This window comes from Trichosurus vulpecula, chromosome 2 (assembly GCF_011100635.1).
Source record: "Trichosurus vulpecula isolate mTriVul1 chromosome 2, mTriVul1.pri, whole genome shotgun sequence".
Lineage (NCBI taxonomy): Eukaryota > Metazoa > Chordata > Mammalia > Diprotodontia > Phalangeridae > Trichosurus > Trichosurus vulpecula.
Genome location: NC_050574.1, coordinates 218,760,019 through 218,783,340, shown reverse-complemented (window position 1 = coordinate 218,783,340; position 23,322 = coordinate 218,760,019). Strand labels below are relative to the sequence as shown.

At 36.6% G+C, this 23,322-nt stretch overlaps 1 protein-coding gene across 1 annotated transcript in view; it reads left to right on the top strand.

Annotated features, from left to right (window-relative positions):
* TTC21B (tetratricopeptide repeat domain 21B) overlaps window positions 1-23,322 on the top strand; it is a 105,415-nt gene that overhangs the window by 44,100 nt on the left and 37,993 nt on the right. The window contains exons 14-18 of the mRNA XM_036746749.1: window positions 3,759-3,980; window positions 8,832-9,070; window positions 18,809-18,881; window positions 21,080-21,190; window positions 22,987-23,125. Coding sequence (XP_036602644.1) covers window positions 3,759-3,980; window positions 8,832-9,070; window positions 18,809-18,881; window positions 21,080-21,190; window positions 22,987-23,125 — 784 coding nt within the window. The remainder of the gene's footprint in view (window positions 1-3,758; window positions 3,981-8,831; window positions 9,071-18,808; window positions 18,882-21,079; window positions 21,191-22,986; window positions 23,126-23,322) is intronic.

Below are 23,322 nucleotides of genomic sequence, written 5' to 3'. Positions count from 1 at the left end.
TCTCTAGCATAGAAACCTGTCTCATGTAACTTTATGCACAGTAGTATCAAAAGGTGTTTGAATAAAGTGTGCTGTATAGTTTTGGATGGAAAAATGTATAATTAGCCTACATTCCTAAACTCCTCCCCCACCACCAAAAAAATATGCTCCGTGTCTAGAAACTCAGATGATACTTGAATACTATGAATGGTCTGTGATTTTATTCATGTGGGTGTTCATTTCAGTACAAATGACAACATGTTTTTATCCTCTTCCTACCAATGGAGTATCTCCATTGACACATTTTCCTGGAGCCCTAACTTTTTTTTTTTTAAATGAAGGGTACAAGTCAAGTCTACCACCAAGATTGTTCATTTCTTTGTTTTCCCTCTTCCTCTGTGATTGACCAGAACTGCCTTTTCTGATTGTACGTATCCTTGATATCTTTTTCTCTTCTAATACATAAGTCATCTCTGCTCACATGCTCCACTCTTAGATTACTCCCACCATGAATCTTTCCATTGCCCTGTGAGGTATTTATAATTTTATTCTTTTAAGATTGTTGTCATCATTCCTATTAAAACAAAATTGGCTTTTGAACAGTGTGCATATTGGTAAATTTGAAAGGCCTGCACACTCTCCAAAATGCAATACAACCTGATCTCAATTTTAGATCCCACTCATTCTCTATCTGAAGTATTGTCCAAGATATACATGTTGGTACAAATTTCTACATTTCTAGCGATGTACGTTTTTCATTTACTTTGTTTTTTGGTGTGAATGACTAGACCAGTTTCCTTCAAATTACAAGGAGTTACCTGGGGAGACTTTATAGTGTTTTAGAATTTTACCATCAATGGAAAATACTTCTGTTCAAATTTTACATAGGACATCTTCCATGATTCTGGTGAACACTTTGGGTTGAGTACATCACTCTATTTCTATATTCATTAGAGAGCATTGAACAAAGTAACTTCTGTAGTTATGTCCATTGTGGAGTCTTGTGTAATTTTGAAAAAAGTCAAATACAGCTTATCTGAGAAGAGCTTTTAAAACTGCATTTTACTCTCCTGAGCCAAATTATTTTTTTCCCTTTAGAAAAAAAGTATGTTTACTGATGCCTTTTTTCTTTCAGTCATTTCTAATCTCCTTCCAAAATGAACCTTCTTTTGTGACAAGTCAGCAAGTATTTATTATCTTCTGTGTGCTAGGCACTGTGCTAAAGGGTGGGATTAAAAAGAGAGGCAAAAATAATTCTTGCCTTGGTGGAACAACAACATGAAAACAACTCCGTAGAAACATTATATATACAGGATAAATTGAATAAAATCTCACTAAGAAGGCACTAATACTAAGAAGGAATCAGGAAAGATTTCCTGTAGGCACACCAGAAGGCAGAACTGAGGAGAGAGAACATCCCAGGCATGGAGGCCCACCAGTTAAAGTGCATGGACAGAGTTGTACAAGGAACAGCAAGGAAGCTAGTGTTACTAGAACAAAGAGTAAAATATAAGAAAATTAGAAAGATAGGAAAGGCCCAGGTTACAAAGGGCCAACCAGAGTATTATCATTGATCTTGTAGATAATAGGAAGCCTCTGGAGTTTACTGAATAGAGGGATGACATGGTCATACCAGTGCTTTAGGATATCTCTTTGATTACTTAGTGGAGGATGGACTGGAGTAGGGAAAGAATTGAGTGACAGTGAAACCAACCAGAAAGGTATTCCAATATTCCGGATATGATGTGATTTAAGGGTAGTACCAGCATTAGAGGAGAGAAAGAGGAGCATACCAGAGATTTTGTGAAGGTAGAATTCACAGGCCATGACAATATATTGGATATGGTGGTGAAAGAGAGTAAGGAGTAGAGGATAGCACCTAGGTTGTGAACCTGGTTGACTGGGAGGATGATGGTGCCCCTGACAATAATAGAGAAATTAGGAAGAAGGTAGGATTTGGGGGAGGGGGCAAGAAAATGAGTTCATTTTTTGGACATGTTGAATTTAAGATGTCTATGGGACATCAAGTTCAAGATGTCTCCTATGTAATTGGAGATGTAAAATCGAAAGTTAGGAGAGGTTAGGCCTAGATAATAGATCTTAGAATGATTGCTATAGAGGTGATAATTAAAAACATGGGAGCTGATGAGATCATCAAGTGAAATAGTATAAAGGAAGAAGAGAAGAGGATCCAGGATAGAATCCTCTAGGACATCCATGTTTACAAGAGTAGCATGGATAAAGATTTAGCAGAGGAAAGAGAGGAGCAGATAGAGAGGTCAGGTCCTCCTCAGGTAGGAGGAGAATTGGGAGAAAACATTGTTCTAGAAACCAGAGAGAATAGAGTACCAAGGAAGAGAGACTGATTGACAGTGTTAAAGTTGCGGAGAAGTCAAGAAGGTTGAGGATTGAAAAAAGGCCATTAACTTTGGTAGTTAAGAGGTGATTGGTAATTTTGGAGAGTTGTTTTAGTTTTTGCTGAATGATAAACTTAGAAGGCAGACTACAGACTTTTAAAAAGAAAAGAAAGGAAGTTGAAACCAGTTATACCACTTCCTTCTCAAGGAATTTCCAAGAAAGGGAGGAGATATGTGGGATGATAGCTAGTGGGGATGGATGGATCAGTGAGTCAATATTTTTTGAGAATGGGGGAGTCATGGACAAAGAAAAACAGTTAAAAATATCCAATACAGTAACTATATTTGACAGTGTATAGAATATTCTGTGCTAATAGTCCAAATCTGTCTGCTATGGAATTAAGAAGTATGTTTCATTATCTCTTCTCTGGGGTACCTGCATTGATTTTTCCATTATTCAAGGTTCACCTTCCTTTTTGTGATTTTATTTTTTCATTTCCATTGTTGTAATCATCTCATTATTTTATTTTTCATCTGTTCATATAGATTTCTCATGTTTCTCTGAATTTCTCAAATTTGTCATTTCATACTGCAAAATAATATTGTTATATTCTTATGTCAGTTTTATACCCATTCTGCAATCAATGGGTAAACAATTTATATCTAGTTCTTTGCTACCACAAAGAGAGCTGCTCCAAATATTTCTTAAAATCAATAAATTCACAAAATCTTCTATTTCTGTAGTTCTCAGTCATCTTTATGATCATAAAAATACACTCTGCTTTAGCAAACTGCCTATGAAAGCTTGCCTCATACTCCCTCATGATTTCATTTGGAATATCTTCAATGTGTGTGTAAACTATTCTCATAAAGATTTTATGTAGAGAGATGAGAAAGCAGACATATGGGTCAATAGTTGTTAATGTCTTCTCAAGTATCCTTAAATAAAAACATTGTGCAGTGAGCTTTTTTCTGTTTTTTTTTTAACTTTCCTCTCTGAAATATCTTGAGATTTTGTCTTTAAGGCCTTTCAAAATTATCACCTCCAGCACAGACTTCTTTGTGTACTTAGCTTCTTTATAGCCCATAAAACTCAACAGCAATTTATGAGTAATAGTTATATTAAAGGTTGTTGGAGGCTTATGTTTTTAGTCTTTCTGAAAATAAAAGTAAACTATCTTATTGCTCTGTAGGGGAAGGACATTTGGAGATCCTTGGTAGTAATGGTTTCCTTATATCTATCTTACTTAAATGAATAACAATATAAAAGTGAAAAAGAGGAAGGAAATAAATCTCATAAGCAAATAAGTACATGTAAACATTAAGCTTTCCTAAATGATTTCATTCATCTTAAATATATATTGTAATTTTAGCATCTTAAAAGTATATCCAAATAATTAAAGCATGTCAAAATATTTTCAGGTAAGAGAATATCCTTTATATCATTTAATAAAAGCCCAGTCACAGAAGAAAATGGGACAAATAGCAGAAGCTGTTAAAACTTTGCATATGGCAATGAGTTTACCTGGGATGAGAAGAATTGGAGCTTCAAAATCTAAATCCCAAAAGTCTGAAGTTGATGCAAGTCATCGTTTGTCAATCTTTCTTGAGTTGGTAGATGCTCATCGCTTAAATGGAGAACAGGTAGGTGGAGATATGATTCGGAGAATCTGGTCAGTGGTATTATTGGTCAGTCTTTCTTAGTAATAAGCACAAAACAAGGATCATTCTTCTCCACCAAAAGATTCAAGAAAAACATTTTTTATTGCCTTAAATTAGAACCACCTGCACTTTGTTTTAGGGAGAAGCTTAGTCAGTATCCTGAGTAATTTTTTCAGTTAATAGATTTGGAGCTGGAAGGAGTCTCAGATGCCATGTAGTCCATTCTTTCATTTCATAGGTGAGGAAACTGAGGCCTGGGGAAGTTAAATAATTTGCCCAAGGTCATACAGGTAAGTCATTGTCAGTCAGAATTTTAACCCAGGCCCTCTTACTCCAGAATTCATATTCTTTCCACTATTATCACACTGCATGTTACCTAAAAGTATACAACTTTTAAGTAATGTGAGGACAGATAGGGTCTCTATACCATCTTGACTGCTATTGATTAAACAAACTAATATTATAATGTGCCTATGATTATGTTCCTAATTGATTAAACATTATAAGGTGCTATTGATTAAACAAACTAATATTATGATATGCCTTTGATATTCAATTCAACAAATGCTTGATTCCCTGTTTATTTTGAAGACACCACCATCCTTTGGTCTCCCTGGCTTGCATCCTCAACATTATCCTTAACTCCTCATTTTCCTTCACCCAACATATCTAATCAGCCACCAAATCCTGTCTTTCTCTCGTTTTCAACTCTTGCCCTCGTATTAGAGGACTTGAACATTCATATTGATACTTCCTCAAACACCTTTACCTCCTAGTTCCTCATCTTGATCAATTTCCCATTACCTGTTCTACCCCATTTCAGCTACTTGGATCTTGCCTTTATCCACAAATGCTCCACTTCCAGGTTGATGAACTTTGAAATTCTCTTATCTGATCACAATCTGTTATCATTCCCTCTGCCTTGCAATTCCAAATCCTGTTCTTCATCTTCACTATTCTTTCCTAAGCCATCACCCCTGCACTGGATTTACTTTCCTCCTTTTCATGTCCTGATCCCATGGTGAACCAGTTAAATTCTCCATTGCCCTTTTTTCTTAAATCCTTTTTCCCTTTATCCTGTCATCAGTGTGCTCTACCAAGCTCAGCCCTGGATTACTCTTACCTTCCATTGCCTTTACTTCTACCTACTTACTGCCAAATGAAGCTGGAGAAAGTCACAAAACCACCCTGACTGAATCCATTTCAAATTTATGTTATGTAAACTCAACTGGGCCCTCACCACAGCAAGGCAATCCTTTTATTCCTCTCTAATTGACTTACTGATGTCCTAACCACAACAGCCCATTGCTCTTCATCCCCTAATTTCTCAGCTGAGAATCTTGCCTTTTATTTCACAGAAAAAAAATTGAGGCTATTCACCAAGATGTTTCTTTTTTCCCCCTCCTCAATTCGCATCTCTCAGATGCCTTCTGCACTGTCTCCACCTTCACCCCTATTTCACATAATGAGGTGGCCCTTCTCCTTGACAAGGCAAACTCCTCTACATGAACAAGTAATCCCATTCCATCCTGTCTTCTCCAGCATATTGCCTCCTTTATCATCTTCACTCTTTCACTTCAATCTCTCTCTATTGGCTGCTTCCCTGCTGCCCACAAACATGCCCATATTTCTTTCATCCTGAAAAAACCCTAACTTGATCCACCCTTCAAGCTATTGTGCCATATCTTTCCTCCTTTTTGTGGCTAAACTCCTTGTGAAGGCTGTCTACAATAAATACCTCCACTTCCTCTTCTCTTACTCTTTTGAGTCTATCGTCTGGCTTCTGACTTCATCATTTAACCAAAACTAGTCCCTCCAAATTTACCAGTGATCTCTTTATTTCCAAATCCAATGACCTTTTCTCAATTTTCTTTCTTCTTGACCTTTCTGCAGCTTTTGACATAATCACCCTCTTCTCCTTGATAACTTTATTCTCTCTAAATTTTCATTACACTATTCTTGTGTTTCTCTTCCTACATATCTGACCACTTCTTTTCAGTCTCCTTCACCATATCTTCATCCAGATCACATCTACTAAATATGAGTATACTATAGAACTCTGTGCTGGGCCCTCTTCTCTTATCCCTCTATACTGTTTCACTTGTTGAAGTTGTCAGCTTCCATGGATTCAATTACTCTTTCTATGCTATGATTCTTAAATCTGCTGTTCAACTCTGACCTCTCTGCTGACCTCCATTCTCACATTACTATCTGCCTATTATATATCTTGAACTGGATGTCTTACATCTTAAACTTAGCTTACCCAAAAACAAATTCTTCATCTGGGTTAAAATAGAAACTTTTCCCCCCAAATCCTCCTTTCTTTCTAACTTCACCATTACTAACAAGGGTACCACTGTCCTACCAGTCACTCATACCTACAATCTAGGTATCATACTCAACTCCTCACTCTTTCTCAATCCCTATATCCAACCTGTGGCTGAGGATTATTTTGCTTGTGTAATATCTCTGGCATACTTCCCACCCCTCCCCCCAACACTGCTACCACCCTGGTTCAGGCCCTCATAGCCTCATGCCTAGACTATTGCTATAACCTATCACTATTGCTTGGTCTCCCTGCCTCCCAGTCTCTCCCCACTGTAGTCTATATCTTCCACTCAGCTGCCAAACTTACCTTCTCAAAGCATAGATCTGAGTATGTCATCCCTCTATTCAGTAAACTTAGCTGACTCCCCATCACCTGTAGGATTACATATAAAATTCTCTGGCATTCAAGCCCTTCATGACCTGCCATTCCCCACCTTTCTCCCTCCCCTTTGATCTTACACCTTCCCCCCTCCTTGTGTACCTTTTTAATCCATGGAAACTAGCCTCCTTGCTGTCCCTGGTTTTCCTGTATTGCTTCGAGTCCCAACTAAAATCCCCCTTCTATTGAAAGCCATATACATTTTTTTCATGTTGTCTCCCCCATTGGACTGTGACCTTTTTGAGAGTAAGTATTGTCTTTTGCCTTTCTTTTGGATTCCTAGGGCTTAACAGAGTGCCTAGCTAGCACATAGTAGGTGCCTAATAACTGTTTATTGACTGTCATTTCTACCTCCACAACATCTTTTGCATCTTTTCTCTTCTCACTATTTACAGTGACTACTTTAGTTCAGACCCTCATCACCTCTTACTTAGATTATTACAACAGTCTCCTAATTCTTGCATCATTTCTTCCCATTCCATTCCATTTTCTGCACAGATAATAAATTGATTTTCTTTAAGCACAAGTCCAACTATGTCACTCCCCGTCTCAAACTTCAGGTGCCCTGTGGTTTCTGGGTTAAAATAGAAGCTCTTCTGTTTGGCCACCCTGGTCCCAACCTGCCTTTCCAGCCTTATATATTGTTTCCCCTTCCTGCATACTACAGTGTAGACAAACTAGCCTTCTTGTTCCCCATACTCTACATTCCATCTCCCTTTCCCTGGGCTTTACACTTGCTATTGCTGTCTGACATAAATTCTCTCCTCTCCATCTTGTAGAATCCATTACTTTCATCAAGCCTCAACTTAAGTCCCATCTTGTACATGAAGCCTTTTATGACTCCCACACCAACTAATGCCCTCCTTCTTCCAGCTATCTTGTATTTATTTTGTATTCATTCCTTGGGTTTTTTTGCATATGTACAAGTTGTTCCTCTTGACAGGATATAAGTTCCTTGAGGTCAGGAAGGTACTGCAATGGATAGAGTGCAGGGCTTGAAGTCAGGAAGACCTGGGTTCAAGTCCCACCTCAGACAATTGTTGGCTGATTAGCCAAATCATTTAAACTCTATGGGATTGAGTTTTCTCATGTCTAAAATGAGGGAACTGGGCTCAGTGGCTTCTGAGGTTCCCTTTAGCTCTAAATCTATGATTTTTTTGTCTTTATGTTCCCCGAACTTAACACAGTACCTGGGAAATAGTGCTTAAGAAATGGAGCTGAATGATGATTTCTTGTCCTTTCCTCAGCAAGCTTATAGTCTTTAGTGAGTTAATACAGTAAAGATGCTATAAACCTAAGAATATATTAGAAAATAATAACTAGGAGATGTATTGGGATATACCTATAACAACAAACTTAAGAAATCAAACATTCTTTTACTCATGGCCAATAGTTTATAGTATAAGAATTGGTTTGTACTGATTTTATTTTATTTTGCTTTGTTTGGTTATGATTTCAGTAGTCTAGGGAACTCTTCACCAATGCATATTCTGACTCTAATTTACATTCTTAACTTACAGCCTTAGAGAATTGCCTGGGACATTTAGAGAGTAACCAACCTGTTAATTGTCATACATATAGTGTGTATTAGAGGCAGGACATGAACCTTGGTCTTTTTGGATCATATATCTATCCACTGCCTTGCATATCAGTTATAAAAATAATATTGTTTCACTGGACATTACTGCTTAGAACTTTTTTTTCTGTGTTTAATACTTCTCTATCTCTTTCCCTCACAAGGAGATTCCAGACATTGTGATTTTCTCAGATTCCCAACATCATCTTCACCTGTCTATCACAGATTATGTAGTTTACCATTTCACTAGATTCATGCCATCTGGTGGGAACTCCTTTAACTCCCTTGCTCCACTCCTTCCCAGTATCATCACTGTATCTCCTTTCCTTTCTGACTGTCTCAGAGGAAGAAATACCCTTATTCCATGTTAGTCTTTCTGTTATTTTTTTGTGGGGTATGTGAACATCTTGTCTTTTTTACATCCTCTTATTCTGATATTTATACAGTTTAGTTTATATCACTTATTCATAATTGGAAATGTATCCCGTATGGTGTACATATATTTATATACGATTTTGGTTAAGATAATGTTGTCATTTCACCCTTATAGCATGAAGCAGCAAAAGTTTTGCAAGATGCCATCAATGAATTTTCTGGAACACCTGAAGAATTGCGTGTTACTATTGCTAATGCAGACCTAGTTCTTGCCCAAGGAGAGGTTGAACGAGCCTTAAGCATGCTCCGAAATGTGACACCAGAGCAGCCTTATTTTGTTGAAACCAAAGAGAAAATGGCAGACATTTATCTAAAGCATAGAAAAGAGAAGAAATTATATGTCAGCTGTTACAGGTACAAGTTTATTTCAGTCTCTTTTAAATTATTAAGTTGTCACTAGAAATTAATTTCTCAAGTGTTTTTTTCCCTAAGGCGAAGTCCTGTGCTGATTATCTTTCCCCATTCTCCCTTCCCGTGACTATATTTTCCCCAACCCCAATTTTCCTTTATTATTAAGGTTATTTATGACAAAATCTTCCTGTGGCTAACTCTACTTTCCAGAGTCTCACTGCACTTAAGTTCTAGACCCTGAGTTTTTTCCTTGCAAATCATCACTGATAGGAACTTTTCCAACATGACAGAATCTGTGGCCATTGCAATTACAAATAGTATAGTAATGCCTCAGCTATCTTAGATGACAGATTCCGTCACCTAAATAACCATGAATATATAAGAAGGTAAAACAGGTTCTAGGTACAACCCCGTAAGAAGTGCTAAATAGTATTTTAAATCAGTTTTTCAGCTAGAAAAATGGGGTGTTTTCATTGGATAGTGATAATTGTCAAGCTGAACTCTGAGCACCAACCCAAGAAGTCTGAAATAAACAGTAGGAAAAACTGAAAGGAGAGAAAAGAACAGAAGGTAGGAGAAGCAGGAGAGGACTAAACTGGTAATATTATAGGTAGCAGTGGGCATGGCCAAGAAACCAACCCCATAGAAAATAGAGGTCACATGCAAGAAAAAGGAAAAAAAGCATTTCATCCTAGAAAAGCATAATCATTTAGAGGGATTCAGTGAAAGGTCATTTTAAAGCCAAAATGTCCCCAGTAGCTTTTAAAAGCTATTGCTCAAACACAATGAAATATTTTTTTTATAATGAGAGTGCTGGGTCATCAATAAATGTTTAATATACTCTTTACTAAAGTAGAGAAATATGGAATCATTTTTGGAAAAAAAAATTCACCAGCACATTTAAAATTTTTGAAACTTGTCACTCCAAAAGGTTAGTTACCTGGAAAACTCATTCATTGGGACAATACTAGAAAATAGCATTTTGGTTTGCATAGTAGTATAACGGTATGCTGTCATATATATCATATCATGATAATATCTCATATATTTGAAAGAGGAATTCCTTGGTCAGAGGATCTTTTAGCAGTCTTATGAAGCTTATGCGTGTTTTTAAGTTCATGAAATATATACGATTGCAAAGGAAATACAGTTATCAAAATATTTTTTAAAACAAATTCATAAAGCCCAGGTTAAGAACCCTTGTACAGATGATAAGGCTTCCAAGTGCTACTGTTTCTGGGTGTTACTAACCTATTGCTTGAAACTCCAGAACAGCAGTTGCAAGGAGATCTGTGATTACTCATAAGATCTGGCTAGCAATCTATTTGGAAAAAATGAAATGAATGAAAAATGCCTTTTGTTCAGAGTTTTGTTAGTAGCTAGATGAGGGAATATATCAATGCACATATTTGATAGAGTCATTGCAGATGTACAATGAGCTGAGTTCAGAATTGAGTTAGAGGAATAGAGCAGACTAGGTTGCATTTAGGAAAATGCATAGTGCTTTTAATCATTCAAAGCTTTACCATAACACACTGACCCATTTTTTAACCCATGTGTTCTACCAGTCTCAGCTATATTATTTCAAATCTCAGAACATCATATTGTATGAACCATCAACATTGCAGGTGGCCCAAAGGGTAATGAGGACATGAATAGTAGGCATAAACAGGATGCAGCTTATTTCTGGTGACAGTCTATGCTTAACCAATGATTTAAGGGACTGGTAGGAAAAAGATGTGTGAAATCATGTATCAAGAAGGAGGGATAAAATAGACAGCCAGAGTACTCTTCTTACATTTAAGAAATGTAAAAAGACCTAGAGAAAGTGTTTCACTATATTAGGTGGAACCTCTGTGGAAGACCTGGAAAACAAGGACAAGAATATGTAGTATGAGAAGGCATGGATGAGTTGTAATGTGCACTGATGAAGGGGGTACCCACATTAGTGAAATCATGGATCCACTGAAATACTGTGATAATAGAGGAAATCTTCAGTTAACTGGATCCAGCTAACTGGAATCCTTAGGTAGAATCGCTTTAATTATTCCTTTTTAGGAGAAAGAAGCAAATGATAGCAAAATACTTAAATATAAGGACTATAGTTCTTAAAAAGCATTATTGAGAGGCTTTTATCATAACAATACAGATTCAAATTAATCTCAGCTGTACTCTACAGTAAAACCTCAGCTTTGCTTGGAGGCTAGCCATGTGGAATTGTCACTGAACCTAGAAGTAGGCCAGAGGATAAAACAAAGCAACCCTTTGGTGTTGAAATAGGAGTCCCAAAGCACCACCAAACAATGAAAACTGCAAAATAATGTTGAAGAGTCAAAGAGTATACCCACAATGCTCAAAAACAGTTCATTGGCCAAAGAGAAAGAAACGTGCAGATTGGCTTTGTATTATCTGTAACAAATGAAAACTGAGAATTCCAGTAAAAACACCATGAGACCCAAAAGAAAAGAAAAGGGAATAGTTTGTAAGAGATTAGAAGCACAGAAGGTTATGGTGTCAGTGAACAGCAGACACTCCTGATATCAGAGGAAAAAAAGAGCTCACAACAAAAATACAGTAGATAAAATACCTCTGCATGGGAAAAGCAGTATTCTGTATCTTATCTGATGTCTCTATCCTTTATAGAGCAGGAAGGGCATAAAAAACATTCATTTGTACCTTAATAGTTGATAGCATGATCATATCAATAAATCAACAAGTATTTATTAAATGCCTACTATTTGCCAGCATAGCACAATGGATAAAGACCTAACCTTGAAGCCAGTAAGACCTGAGTTCAAGTTCCTTCTCTGACAAATACTGGGTAATATGTTTGGTTGTCCTTCATTCTCATTCTCGAAGAAGACCAAAATGATATCACTATGCTAGAGTCACATTTCAGTGTGTCCGACTGTGGCTGTTCAGTACGAGCTTAGAATGCTCCACTACAGGTCAGGCACAAATAATGTATGTAAACTGGGTAAGCATATGACTATGACAAAGTTACCTAAGTCTCCCAGTGTTCTACATGACTCTCCAAGACTAAGAGTTGCATAGAAGGTGCTGACCTGCATTAATAGAGGGAGTTTCCTCACCTAGGAGTTACTATATATCCCTTAAATCACAAGTCCAATCCCTATCCCTATCCTTATGTGCCAGATGCTGCACTAGGCATTGGGGATACAGATGAAGAATGAAACAATCCCTTCTCTCAAGGATTAACATTCTATTACATGAGACATCAGGTACATGTGTAAGTATCTATAGTATAACTATAAAGGGAGGGCACTAAAATTAGGAATTTGAGAAAGCCTTCGTGTAAAAAGTAGTATTTTGAACTGCATCTGGAAGGATTTCTTTGGGGGCAGAGATGAAGAGGGACTTCATTTCAGGGATGGGAGACAACCAGTGCAAAGCCACAGAGATGGGAGATGGCATGATGCATGTGAAGAACAAAGACAATGTCAATTTGGCTAGGCCATACAGTGTGGGATGGGGGTTAACATATAATGCAAGTGAAGAGATAGGTTGGGGCAAAGTAGTGAATGACTTTAAAATATAAACAGAATGCTTAGTAGTAGTAGCAACCAACATTTATTTAGTGCTTTAAAGTTTATAAAGTGCTTAACATTTATTATCTCATTTGTTCTGCACAAAAACCCTATGGAATGGATACTTCAGGTACTTGTAGTATCCAAGAAGGAGATGAGGAGATTGAGACTCAGAGAAATTGTGAGTTTCCCATGGTAACATACCTAGTAACTCTTGGAGTCATGGTTCACACCCACCTATGCATGCCAAGTGATGTGTAGTTTAGCAGTATAGAGGATGTATTCACTGTATTATGCATGGAAAGTATTACCTCATAGTCTACATAAATGTTTATAGGTCAATACTCTATTGGCCTTTCTTATAGAAAAATTCATTAAAGGCAGGTGTTTAAATTCTTTGAAGATTCTGACCGCTAATGCCATTAAATATTGTTGCAACTTGCACACGGCTAAATTAAAGCACTCCAATCAAATTTTATATGAGTGGATTTCACTAAAGATCAGAGAGTGTCCCTGTCACTCAATATTAATTAAAAAGTTAAAAGATTTCTATAAGCAAATTCAGGTAAATTAGCTTTGCGTATTTATAGGCTAGAAGCCTTTTTTGGAGTGTTGGTGGGGGTGAGAGTTATCTTCAAATAATTGAGGGCCCGTCATGTGGAAGCAAGTTTAGATGAAAGATCATCGGATTTAGAACTGGAGGGGACTGCCTGAGTCAACAAATACTTGGCCTTCTTATCAACCAGAGAGAAATGGCAGCTATGGACAATGCTGGTTTAGAATGTAAACGCATTTATAAATTCCTGCAGAGGAGGATAGTTGAAGATTGAGTGGTATGACTTTATGAAATATCTAGAAGAAATGGAGAGGAAAACAAATTTGCAGAAAGGTTGGCAGGCAACTGACGTAAGTCAGATTGTCCAAGGATAAATTGATCAACAAGCATTATTAAATATCTAGTATGAATCAGGCACTGTGTGCTAAAAAGATGATTTTTTTAAAAAGCCAACTCTTGTGCCTAGTTTCTCTTCTCTGAAAAGCTTTCGTAAGAATAATTTATATCTACATACTGAGAGCATCATTGATCAAGTCATGCTTTCACAAAAAGTGTTCTACAGGAGATTTCATTTTCAGTGTAACACAGTGGACCTAAAGAAAGATACCAAGAAAAAAGATCCCACTTTCCCATTTGTTTTTACTACAAAAAAGCATTGGATTTGGTAAAGTAAAATGTTGTCTTAAAGGTTCTCTCGTGCTAAAATAAAAAGAGCACTGGAATTAAAATCAACATTTGACACTGTTTTTTAACCATGGCAAAGTCACTTCATCTTTGTGTTCCTCAGTCTTGTCATCTGTAAAATGGAGATTATACCTATAATTCTTACTTCACAAGGTTATCATGAGGATCGATGTATAAAAGTTGCTGTGAAGAAAGTGCTTTATAGAGCTTTAAGTACTATATAAACGTGACTTCTTGTTGGTGTGTTTGAATGTTTTTAATGCCATGGTTCCCATTGTAATTTCATTACCCATCGTTGTGGAATAGGGTATTTTTTTTAGAATATTGATTACTATTAGATAGGTTTCCTGAAAAAAATGAATCTATGTTGGTGCTATATAAGGTATCCCAAAAGTTTTTGTCACGTTTTAAACTTTTAATAGCTTAAATTATTAGAATACCTTATTTATGACTTTAATTCCTGTTATAACATTAAAGATGCCATTTTTTCTGTTGCTTATGTTTGAAATGTCCTTCAGTGTTAAATATTAATAAGAAAATTATGGCTCAGTATCATGTCTCCAGAGTGTTCATAAAGTCACATGTTTAGAACTAGAAGGAACATCAGAGATCATTTAATCCAATTCAGTCATTTTGCAAATGAGAAAACTGAGGCCTAAGGATGTATTTTCACCTGTCATACCTAGTAAGTCAAACCATTGAGGCCATGTGCTAAAAAAAAATAAAATGACACCATTTCTGGGATTTATAATCTACTAGGTATAAATCATGTATGATCCTGGACAAAAACAAGATATAGACAAAGTAAATAATTTATTTATTTCTGAAGGAGACCAAAAATAAGTTCCTCTATTAGACTATTAAGTTTCTTAAAGCAAAAAATTGCTTCTTTTAAATTTTTTGTCTTGATATTCTTAGTGCTTAGTGCAGTGGCTCACACATTATAGGTACTGAATAACTACTTGCTGAATGAATAAATTTAGTCTAATTCTCTCATTTTATGGATAAGGAAATCGAGCCCCAGAGAATGGAAATAACTTGGCCAAAAACAGAGGTTTATGAACCAGGATTTGAAACCATGATTTAAAGTCTGACTCCAAATCCAGAGTTCTTTCCACTATGCGTAGTCTTAAGAAAATTTCACAAAGATCTGACTTCTATTGTGTGGGAGATGGGAGGGAGGGTGAAGGAGACCAGTATGAGGAGTTTCAGAGAAACTGGATTTATTAAATTTTATTTCCCTGCCATATGCATATAAAATGAAGGTGAATATGCTAATGCTCCTGATAGCCTTCTGGAAAACCCCAGAATGACTAAGGCCAAAGACCTAACCTTACCTAGGCTGTTACTTTCTATTTCTTCTTATGCCTTCCACAAATTCATATGAAATCACTGTGCCCAAAACTTAAACTCCTCAACAGCTCTGCCCCAATTAACCTTTTGGAGTTGGACTAAACTCTTTTTGTGGAGTTTAGCCATAAAATACAGGAGAGATATGAAGTTAGCAGGGATGGAAAGGGATTTTTGCTGATGAGGGAGGCATGGGAATGTTTGTATGCAAAGTAGATAGGGAGATGGGATAAAATGGGATCACTTGTACATGTAGAGGGGTTAGGCTTGGCAAGAAGACCCACTTATTGATGTCAGACAGATCTAGAGACAGAGATAATGGCAAAAGGCCTCCTAGATATATGAGATGAGGAGAAGAAAGAGGGAGCTCATGGCAAATGGCCTCATTTTTTTTAGTGAAATATGAGACAAGGTTCTTAGTTGAGAGGGGGTAGGGGAGCCATGGGAATTTTCAGGAGGGGTAAAAAGGTTTGGAAGAGCCACTGTGGTGAGGGGGTTAGTGAGTTTTTTAGGGAGGTAAAAAGGATCGACTTATTACAGTGAAGGACCAGTATAGGATATGTAACACAAATCTGTATTGGATTTAGTCAGAATGGTTGTATAATTTTCTCTTTATTCAGCATATAAGTGAAGGCAATGGATAATGGGAGTAACCTTAGGACTGAGACTTGGCAGGACACAATCGGCAATAAGATAACAGGCAAGAGATTCAAGAGAAGAGGCCATTGTGTAGAGTTGAACTGGTTCAGGATGGGGAAAGGAGAAAAGTGTGGCTGGTACAGAGGTTATAGCCTGGGACAAAACTGAAAAATCAAGGGATTGAAAGTCACAGTATAGACAAAGGGCAGGGTTTAGTATTAGAAGGCAGAGGGAGGGGAAGAAAGTCAATAGAAGGTGAGTTCATGTACATGGAGGTTATGCATTTATGGGTCACGGCAAGATCAAGGGTATAATAACAGTAGCAACAATGATAAGTAGCATTTAGACAGCAACTAATATGTGTCAGGCGCTTACTAAGCACTTTATAAATACTGTCTCTTGATTCTCACAATTCTGTGAAGTAGGTGCTATTATTATCCCTATTTTACAGTTGAGGAAACTGAGGTAAAATGACTTGCCCCTGGGAGCGCAACTAATAAATGTCTGAAGCTAGATTTTAACTTAAGGCTTCTTAACTTCATGCTCTGCAGCACTCTCTGCGTTGTCCCACCTAGCTGCCTCCATAACCATCTGTGTTGTGTGGTTAATGTGAGATGGAGGAGTAAGTCATAGGAAAGGATTAAGTTGAGAAAATAGGAAGTTAGGGTATTGGAGGGAATATCAATTTGTGTATTGAAGTTCCCTGGTATGAAGGTAGGAGTTGGAGAGGAGAAAAAGTTTGTGAGCCAGTTAATGAACTCATTGAGGAAAGGAGGAGCATTCTGGAGATCTGTTGGCAATAGCTACCAGGGTTTTGGTTGGTTGATAGATGTGGATTGCATGAATCTCAAAGGAGGAGATGGATTTGGAGGAGAACCTGGAAGTGGCAGTAGGGAACAAGAAGTATTCCAACTCCCCACCTCCACCAGTGAGTTGGGAGGAATGAGTGAAAAGTGTAGCCATTGCTGGAAAGGGTGACCATGGGGCCTGTGTCATCTGGACAGAGCCAGGTCTCAGAGGCATCAATCAGAAAGAGGTAAAGAGTGGTAAAAGAAAGGATTTCAGATGAAAGCAAATTTGTTGCCTTATGAAGCAGGCATTCCAGAGAGCATAGTGATAGCTTTTGGTTAGAGAAGAGAGGAGTTGAGGGAAATGGGAATAAGGACTTGGGCAGTGCAGAATGGGTAATGGGGTTTAGTTGATGTCCTAAGGTGGTTCAGAATCACTGAAATGGGGAGGGTATGACTAGGGGGGAGTTTGTCAATCCCTAAGTGGAAAATTTAGAGATTTTCAAAGTCAACAGTATTTTAACCTAAGGGTGAAATCCTTTCAAAGCCTTAGGCAATTTGGGCAAGTTCAAGCAAAGGAGCAAGAACTTGGAGCAAAAGTTAGGTAATTTGTATGTAGCTTGTTTATACTATATGCTGTCTCCTTCATTATACTCTGAGCTTTTTGAAATCAAAGATTGTCTTTTGCCTTTCTTTGTATGCCCAGCACTTAGCATAGTGCTTGGTATGTAGTAGGTGCTTAATAAATGGTTTTTGACTGACAATCAACTGGCAAATATTTAGTAAGCACCAGAACTTGTAAACATTGAGAGAAACTATCCCCAAAGCATTCATAACCTAAATTCTTAACACAAAACAGTTCTTCATATCTATGAACAAGTCGCAAATGTGAAAGAATGTTGGATGTTAGTGTTATTTGCGGTCCTCTCTATTAGCAGCACAGAAATTATATTTTAAATACCATTGACCCATCAAAAGGTATTGATAGTGGTGAAGGAAAAAAAAATTGAGTGAGAGAAAACCACTGGGGAGGCTACTTCTGTTCTTAATTCACTAATTAATTTTGCATAAAGTTAGTCATGTTATACCATCCAGGAAGTCCTGTGCTTTGCATATCTTCATGAAAGATGAATGACCAAAAATGAAAAATATATCAAGATTTTTTGCCCGAAGAAAACAAGTTCTGAAGTCTTTGCACTTATACATTGCTGTACACTATCTACATGTAATGGACATGAATGTGTTTAGTATTCAAAATGATAACCCTCAGTCATGAAGAAGAGTTATATTTAGTTTTCTCTTTTTTAGGAAGGCAGGGATATTTATATATATGTTGCATTTTAGAAAGGTTTCCATCAAAAGAATGAAAAAGATTCAGAATATTCAAGGCTTAAGTATCCAGAAACTTAATTTTTCCAGAATGGAACATTTTCATATGATTCTGGATAAGGGAGATTTTACTGACTTCCGAAAGTATTCTCAGATGTGACTGAAGAGAAAAGACAATATTTATATGAAGCTTTAAAGTTTACAAAGTACTTTACAAATATCTCTTTTTAACCTCACAACAACACTGGTTATTGATATTTCCATTTTATAGATGACTAAACTGAGGTAAAGGTTAAGTGACTTAGCTAGGGTCACACAGTAAGTAGCTGAGACTGGATTTGAACTCAGGTCCTCCTGGTCCAGTACACTATCCACTGTACTATCTAGATGCTCCAATAATCTGCATCATCAAAGAACAAGTATTTACCTGACCTAGTTGCTAAAAGCAAAAAACTAGCTTCATATACTTTAGAAAGCTTTCTAAATATAATAAGGTTTGAAACAAAACAGAATTTCTAGTTAATACTCATTAAGTCAGAAAATTCACTTAAATAGAATGCCCAATTCCCTCAGCTTGAATCAAGATTTTACTGGTATACTTTGAGTATTTTCCCTATTTAAGAAGAGATATTTGATGTTATAGTTTATGATAGAATTTGACTATAATCTTTTATAAGTTTATACCCTAAAAATAGTTCAACGTAAAGCACATAGTAAGTGCATTACAGTACATATTAGTTTATCTAAATCATATACCTAGACTTGAAGAACAAGTAAGTTTTAAGATTAGACAGATATTTGCACATACTTATTAAAAATAATTTAATCGGTAAAATTTGTCTTCCAGAGACCTTGTAGAAAAATTGCCCAATCCTCATACTTTTCTTCTCCTTGGTGATGCATACATGAACATACAAGAGGTAAGAACTTGCAGTGCTTCTGACTCTAATTGATTATTCTTATGGAGTAGCACAAAATAGTTAAGATAAAGTAGTAAAAACTATAAGACCATATAATTTGTTAATCATTACTGTTAATTGTTGAGATATACTGTTGATTCTGTTTTCACAGACAAGATGTGACTTGTTATTGATGTTGGGAAGTCATGGCTGAATCAGATGCCTGTGTAAAAGTAATGTCCCCTTGTTAGAGCACAGATCAAAATTAGTGCAAAGGTAGAAGAATAAAAATGAGGAAAAGATGTCATAACATTTGAAAATCTATACTTCTCCATTATAAACAATAAACCAGTTTAAATAAAGCTCAGCAAGAAATCCAGCCAACTAAGCAAATGATATTTAAGGATGAAAATGAAAGACATCAAATAGAAGAAACAAACTTTTTAAGCAGTCAAAAACATTATAGCCACCACACTTGGATTCTAATTAATAGTTCCAGATGTGCTTTCAGAGGTTGTAGAAATGGCACTAAAGAGAATAAAGATTGGAAAAGCAGCTAGATTAGACCAAGTATCTATAGAGGGTACTGAGAGATCAATTCACAAGGTATATTAAAAGAAGATACCAAAGGAGTGAAGAAAAAAACTCATATTTTGTTAACTTCACTCATTGAACAAACATTTATTTAGCGCCTACCGGGTGCCAGATATAGGAGCTAAAAAGACAAAAATGAAACGGTCTTTCCTCAAGAAGCTTAAGTGCTTTCATTAAGACCATATGTGTGTGTGTGTATAAAATATATGCAAAATATAAATAAAAAATAAGGTAGTTTAAGGAATAAGGTACTAGCAACTATGTAGAGAATATGGAAAGGCTTCATGTAAAAAAAGGTGGTGCTAATACTCACCACCACTTCCTCCCCCCAAAACAAAAGAACACATCATCTAACAGCCTACTGTCTATATAAAATATATTTATTGAAATCATCTACACTCACACACTGAGGACATCTTCAGTGAGGCTTTCACAACCAGTAATCTTTACCTTTTTATATTTACCAAACCCTTTTCATATGTTATCTCATTTGATCTTCACACCAACCCTGTAATACAGGTGTTATTATCATCCCTAATTTACAGATGAGGAAACTGAGGCTAAAAATATCAGGCAGCTTGCCCAGGGCCACATAACTGAGCAGTGTCTGAGGTAGGATTTGAAGGTCTTCTTGACTTCAAATCCAGCACTGTATCACTTAACTGTATAATAATTCTTCCAGTATTATTACATGGCTGTATGTCATGGAACACTACAGTCTTCAAAGAGTAAAGATGAATATCACTCTAGTGTATATGAGTAAGCTGGCTAAAATACATTAGCAAAAAATTAACTATGATAAAGAAGTGAAGTAAAATGTCACAGGAGACATATAATTGAACAAGATGCATATTCACATGTCATGTGACAGGAGCAAGCAATAACCAATGAACAGCCTATGTATTTAAGTGGTATCCTCATCATATAGGAGAAAGCAGAGAGTAAGACCTCAAGCAGGTAGAGTGAACTCCATCATGAATTTAGGTGAGGGGAGGTATGTGAATTGTGCAGAATGTGCAGGCATGGGCACTTGTGCTCAACATCGTTCAAGGAACAGCTCCACATTAATGAGAATGATTTAGGAATTTTGACATTGCAATGTCAAATAATTATAGAAATTAAATTGTAGTATAATAGATGACCAGAACTTATTTCAGAGCCAGGTGTGCATTTTTTTTTAAATTTAAAATGGAAAAGATCACCAAAAGCATAATAAATAGTCCTTTTGATTAAGCATAGTAATGGGGCAGTCAGCTTTACATGGGTAAAATGTCCTTCATTATTAAGTTTCAGGCTCTACTGTGTAATTAATAAGAGAGTACACTCTGTCAATTCCCTGCCTTAGGAGAGAAGGGATCATTTCAAATAAGTTGTAGTTATGCTGTTGAATGAGTTGTAGTTATGCTGATTCTTCACATGCCAGTAGCCCTGATGATGGTGACTGATCCTTTTTAACTCTTGAATGTTGGCCAGTCAGACAAATACAGCTTCTCGGTATTGCTACACATGTAACTAGCTTTACAGAGTAGCCCAAATTAATAGGCTGTTGAGGGAGTGTGAGACTTGTGTTAATTTGCCTCGTCTAGTTAATTACTCTTATCTCTCCTTATTTCTGACACCTCTAGCCTGAAGAAGCCATAGAAGCATATGAGCAAGCTCTCAAGCAGAACCCGAAAGATGGCACTCTGGCGAGTAAGATTGGGAAAGCCCTGGTAAAGACTCATAACTATTCCAAGGTACTTACATATTATATAGTGGGGAATAAATCCACAGGACCAAATTTCCCAAGCCCTCTGACATAGAGTAGGCCTTCAAAAAGTAATATGCACACACCAGATATTTGCAAAACTGAATTTGTATTCATTTTTGAAGGCATAGGTTTGGTCATGTCACTTCTCTGCTCAAGAATCTTAAATGGCTCCCTGTTGCCCTCTAAATAATGTTCAAACTTCTTTACCTTGTATTGAAATCACTCCATGATCTGGCACTTAGCTTTTCTGACTACCTTATTCGTATTCTTTGCCAACTGAACTATGCTCTGCCACCTACCTCAACTTGTGCCCTGTGTCTTCCCACCTTTGTTCATTCTCTTCTGTGTTCCTAAAATATCTTTTCTCATACTTTTCCCCTGCTAAATTCCTCTCCGTCCTCTAACTGAGCTCCTTAAGTACAGGCGCTATCTTTTCCCTCTTTTTGAATCCCCAGTGCTTAGCATATAGTAAATAAGTACTTAGCGCATAGTGATGCTTATTGACTGACTGTTCAAAGTTCAAGACAAATATCACTTCCTCTGGGAAGTTTTATAGGACTCATCTCTTGCTTTCCATAAAACTTTCCCCCTCAGACCTGCCCTTTCAAAGAGTTTTGTGATGCACATACTATTACATATTATAATTACCTCTGTATCTTATCCCCACTTAGATGGTAAGATCCCTAGAATTAGGAATCGTGTCTTAATTAAACTGTGTTTTCCCCAATGTTTGGGAAAGTTATCTGTGTACACCACAGGTGCTTAATATATATTGGTTGAACTGTTGCCTTTCTTTGTATTTCTAGCGCTTAGCTCAGGGCCTGACACAGAGTGATCACTTAATAAATGCTTGTTGACTGAGTGGCTGACTGACCTCAAAAGCTTTGTCATTATATTTTTTTCAGTTTTTTATAGTAGATTTTTGCTTCTTAAGTACTAAGTAAACTAAGGCCTACACCACCATTTTTAAAGTTACATTGCAGTTGCTATTCATATATGATAAAGTATGAATGTTCCTAGTCCTCCTGCTTCCTTTTGAAATCCACTGTAAATAAACACTTTGATTTGTTTTTAGTTACAGATTTACACTGCCTATATACTCTTGCCAGATTTCTTGAGGACTGTCACATTTATGAGATGATAAGCCTTATGATTCAACATCTAGCCTTGTAGCACAGTGTGGTTAACTGGTCTATGAAGTTGAAGCCATAACTTTAGTCTCATTTGGATTTTGTTTTCAGTAAATGAATTAATTGCTCATAAGAAAGAATGTTAGGGCTGATAAGATAGCCTGTAATTCCTGCTACTAAATGAGATAGAGGTAAGTATATCTCTTGAGTTCAGGAGTTCAGAGCTGCAGTGGCTATCTGGATTGAGTCTGGCACAGATGTGGTCAACCCCTAGCAAAAGTGGGCAGCATGTTGCCTTGGGAGGGACAAACTGGCCCAGGTTGGAAAAAATGGAGCAAGTTAAAGCTTCCATCCTGAACAGTATTGGGATTGGGCCCATGGGTAGCTGCTCCACCTTTAGCTTAGGTAATAGACCTAGTCTTAAAAAAAATGTCAGCTTGATGTCATGTGTTATATTTGAAGTTTTAAATCCTTTTTCCATATGCATAATTCACAAAATTTAAGCTATTTCAAGAAATGTATCTGAACAAGATTATCTTCTTATGTCTGGTTATTGTTTTTAATGTATTTATTGTTTGTGGTAAATTGAAAATAACTATTGTTGAATGCTTTTTAAATTGCCTTTCCCCCTTAAAAAGAGTTTTGTGTTTAGGCAATCACTTACTATGAAGCTGCGCTGAAAAGTGGTCAACAGAATTTTCTTTGTTATGATCTGGCTGAGCTTTTATTAAAACTGAAACGTTACGAAAAAGCAGAGAAAGTTCTTCAACATGCTTTAGCCCATGAACCTGGTATGAATGTCTTATTAAATTCAAATAATACATGCCATAGTTATCTAATTTAGTTTTTTTAATTTTTACTTAATCATAAATCTTAGTATTCTCAGTGTTTACAATTCTTTATCTAATACTCAAGTATATTACTCTTCACTAAAACATCATATTTGAAAATCCAAAACAAATTGCTGGGAAGATGATTATTTGCATTA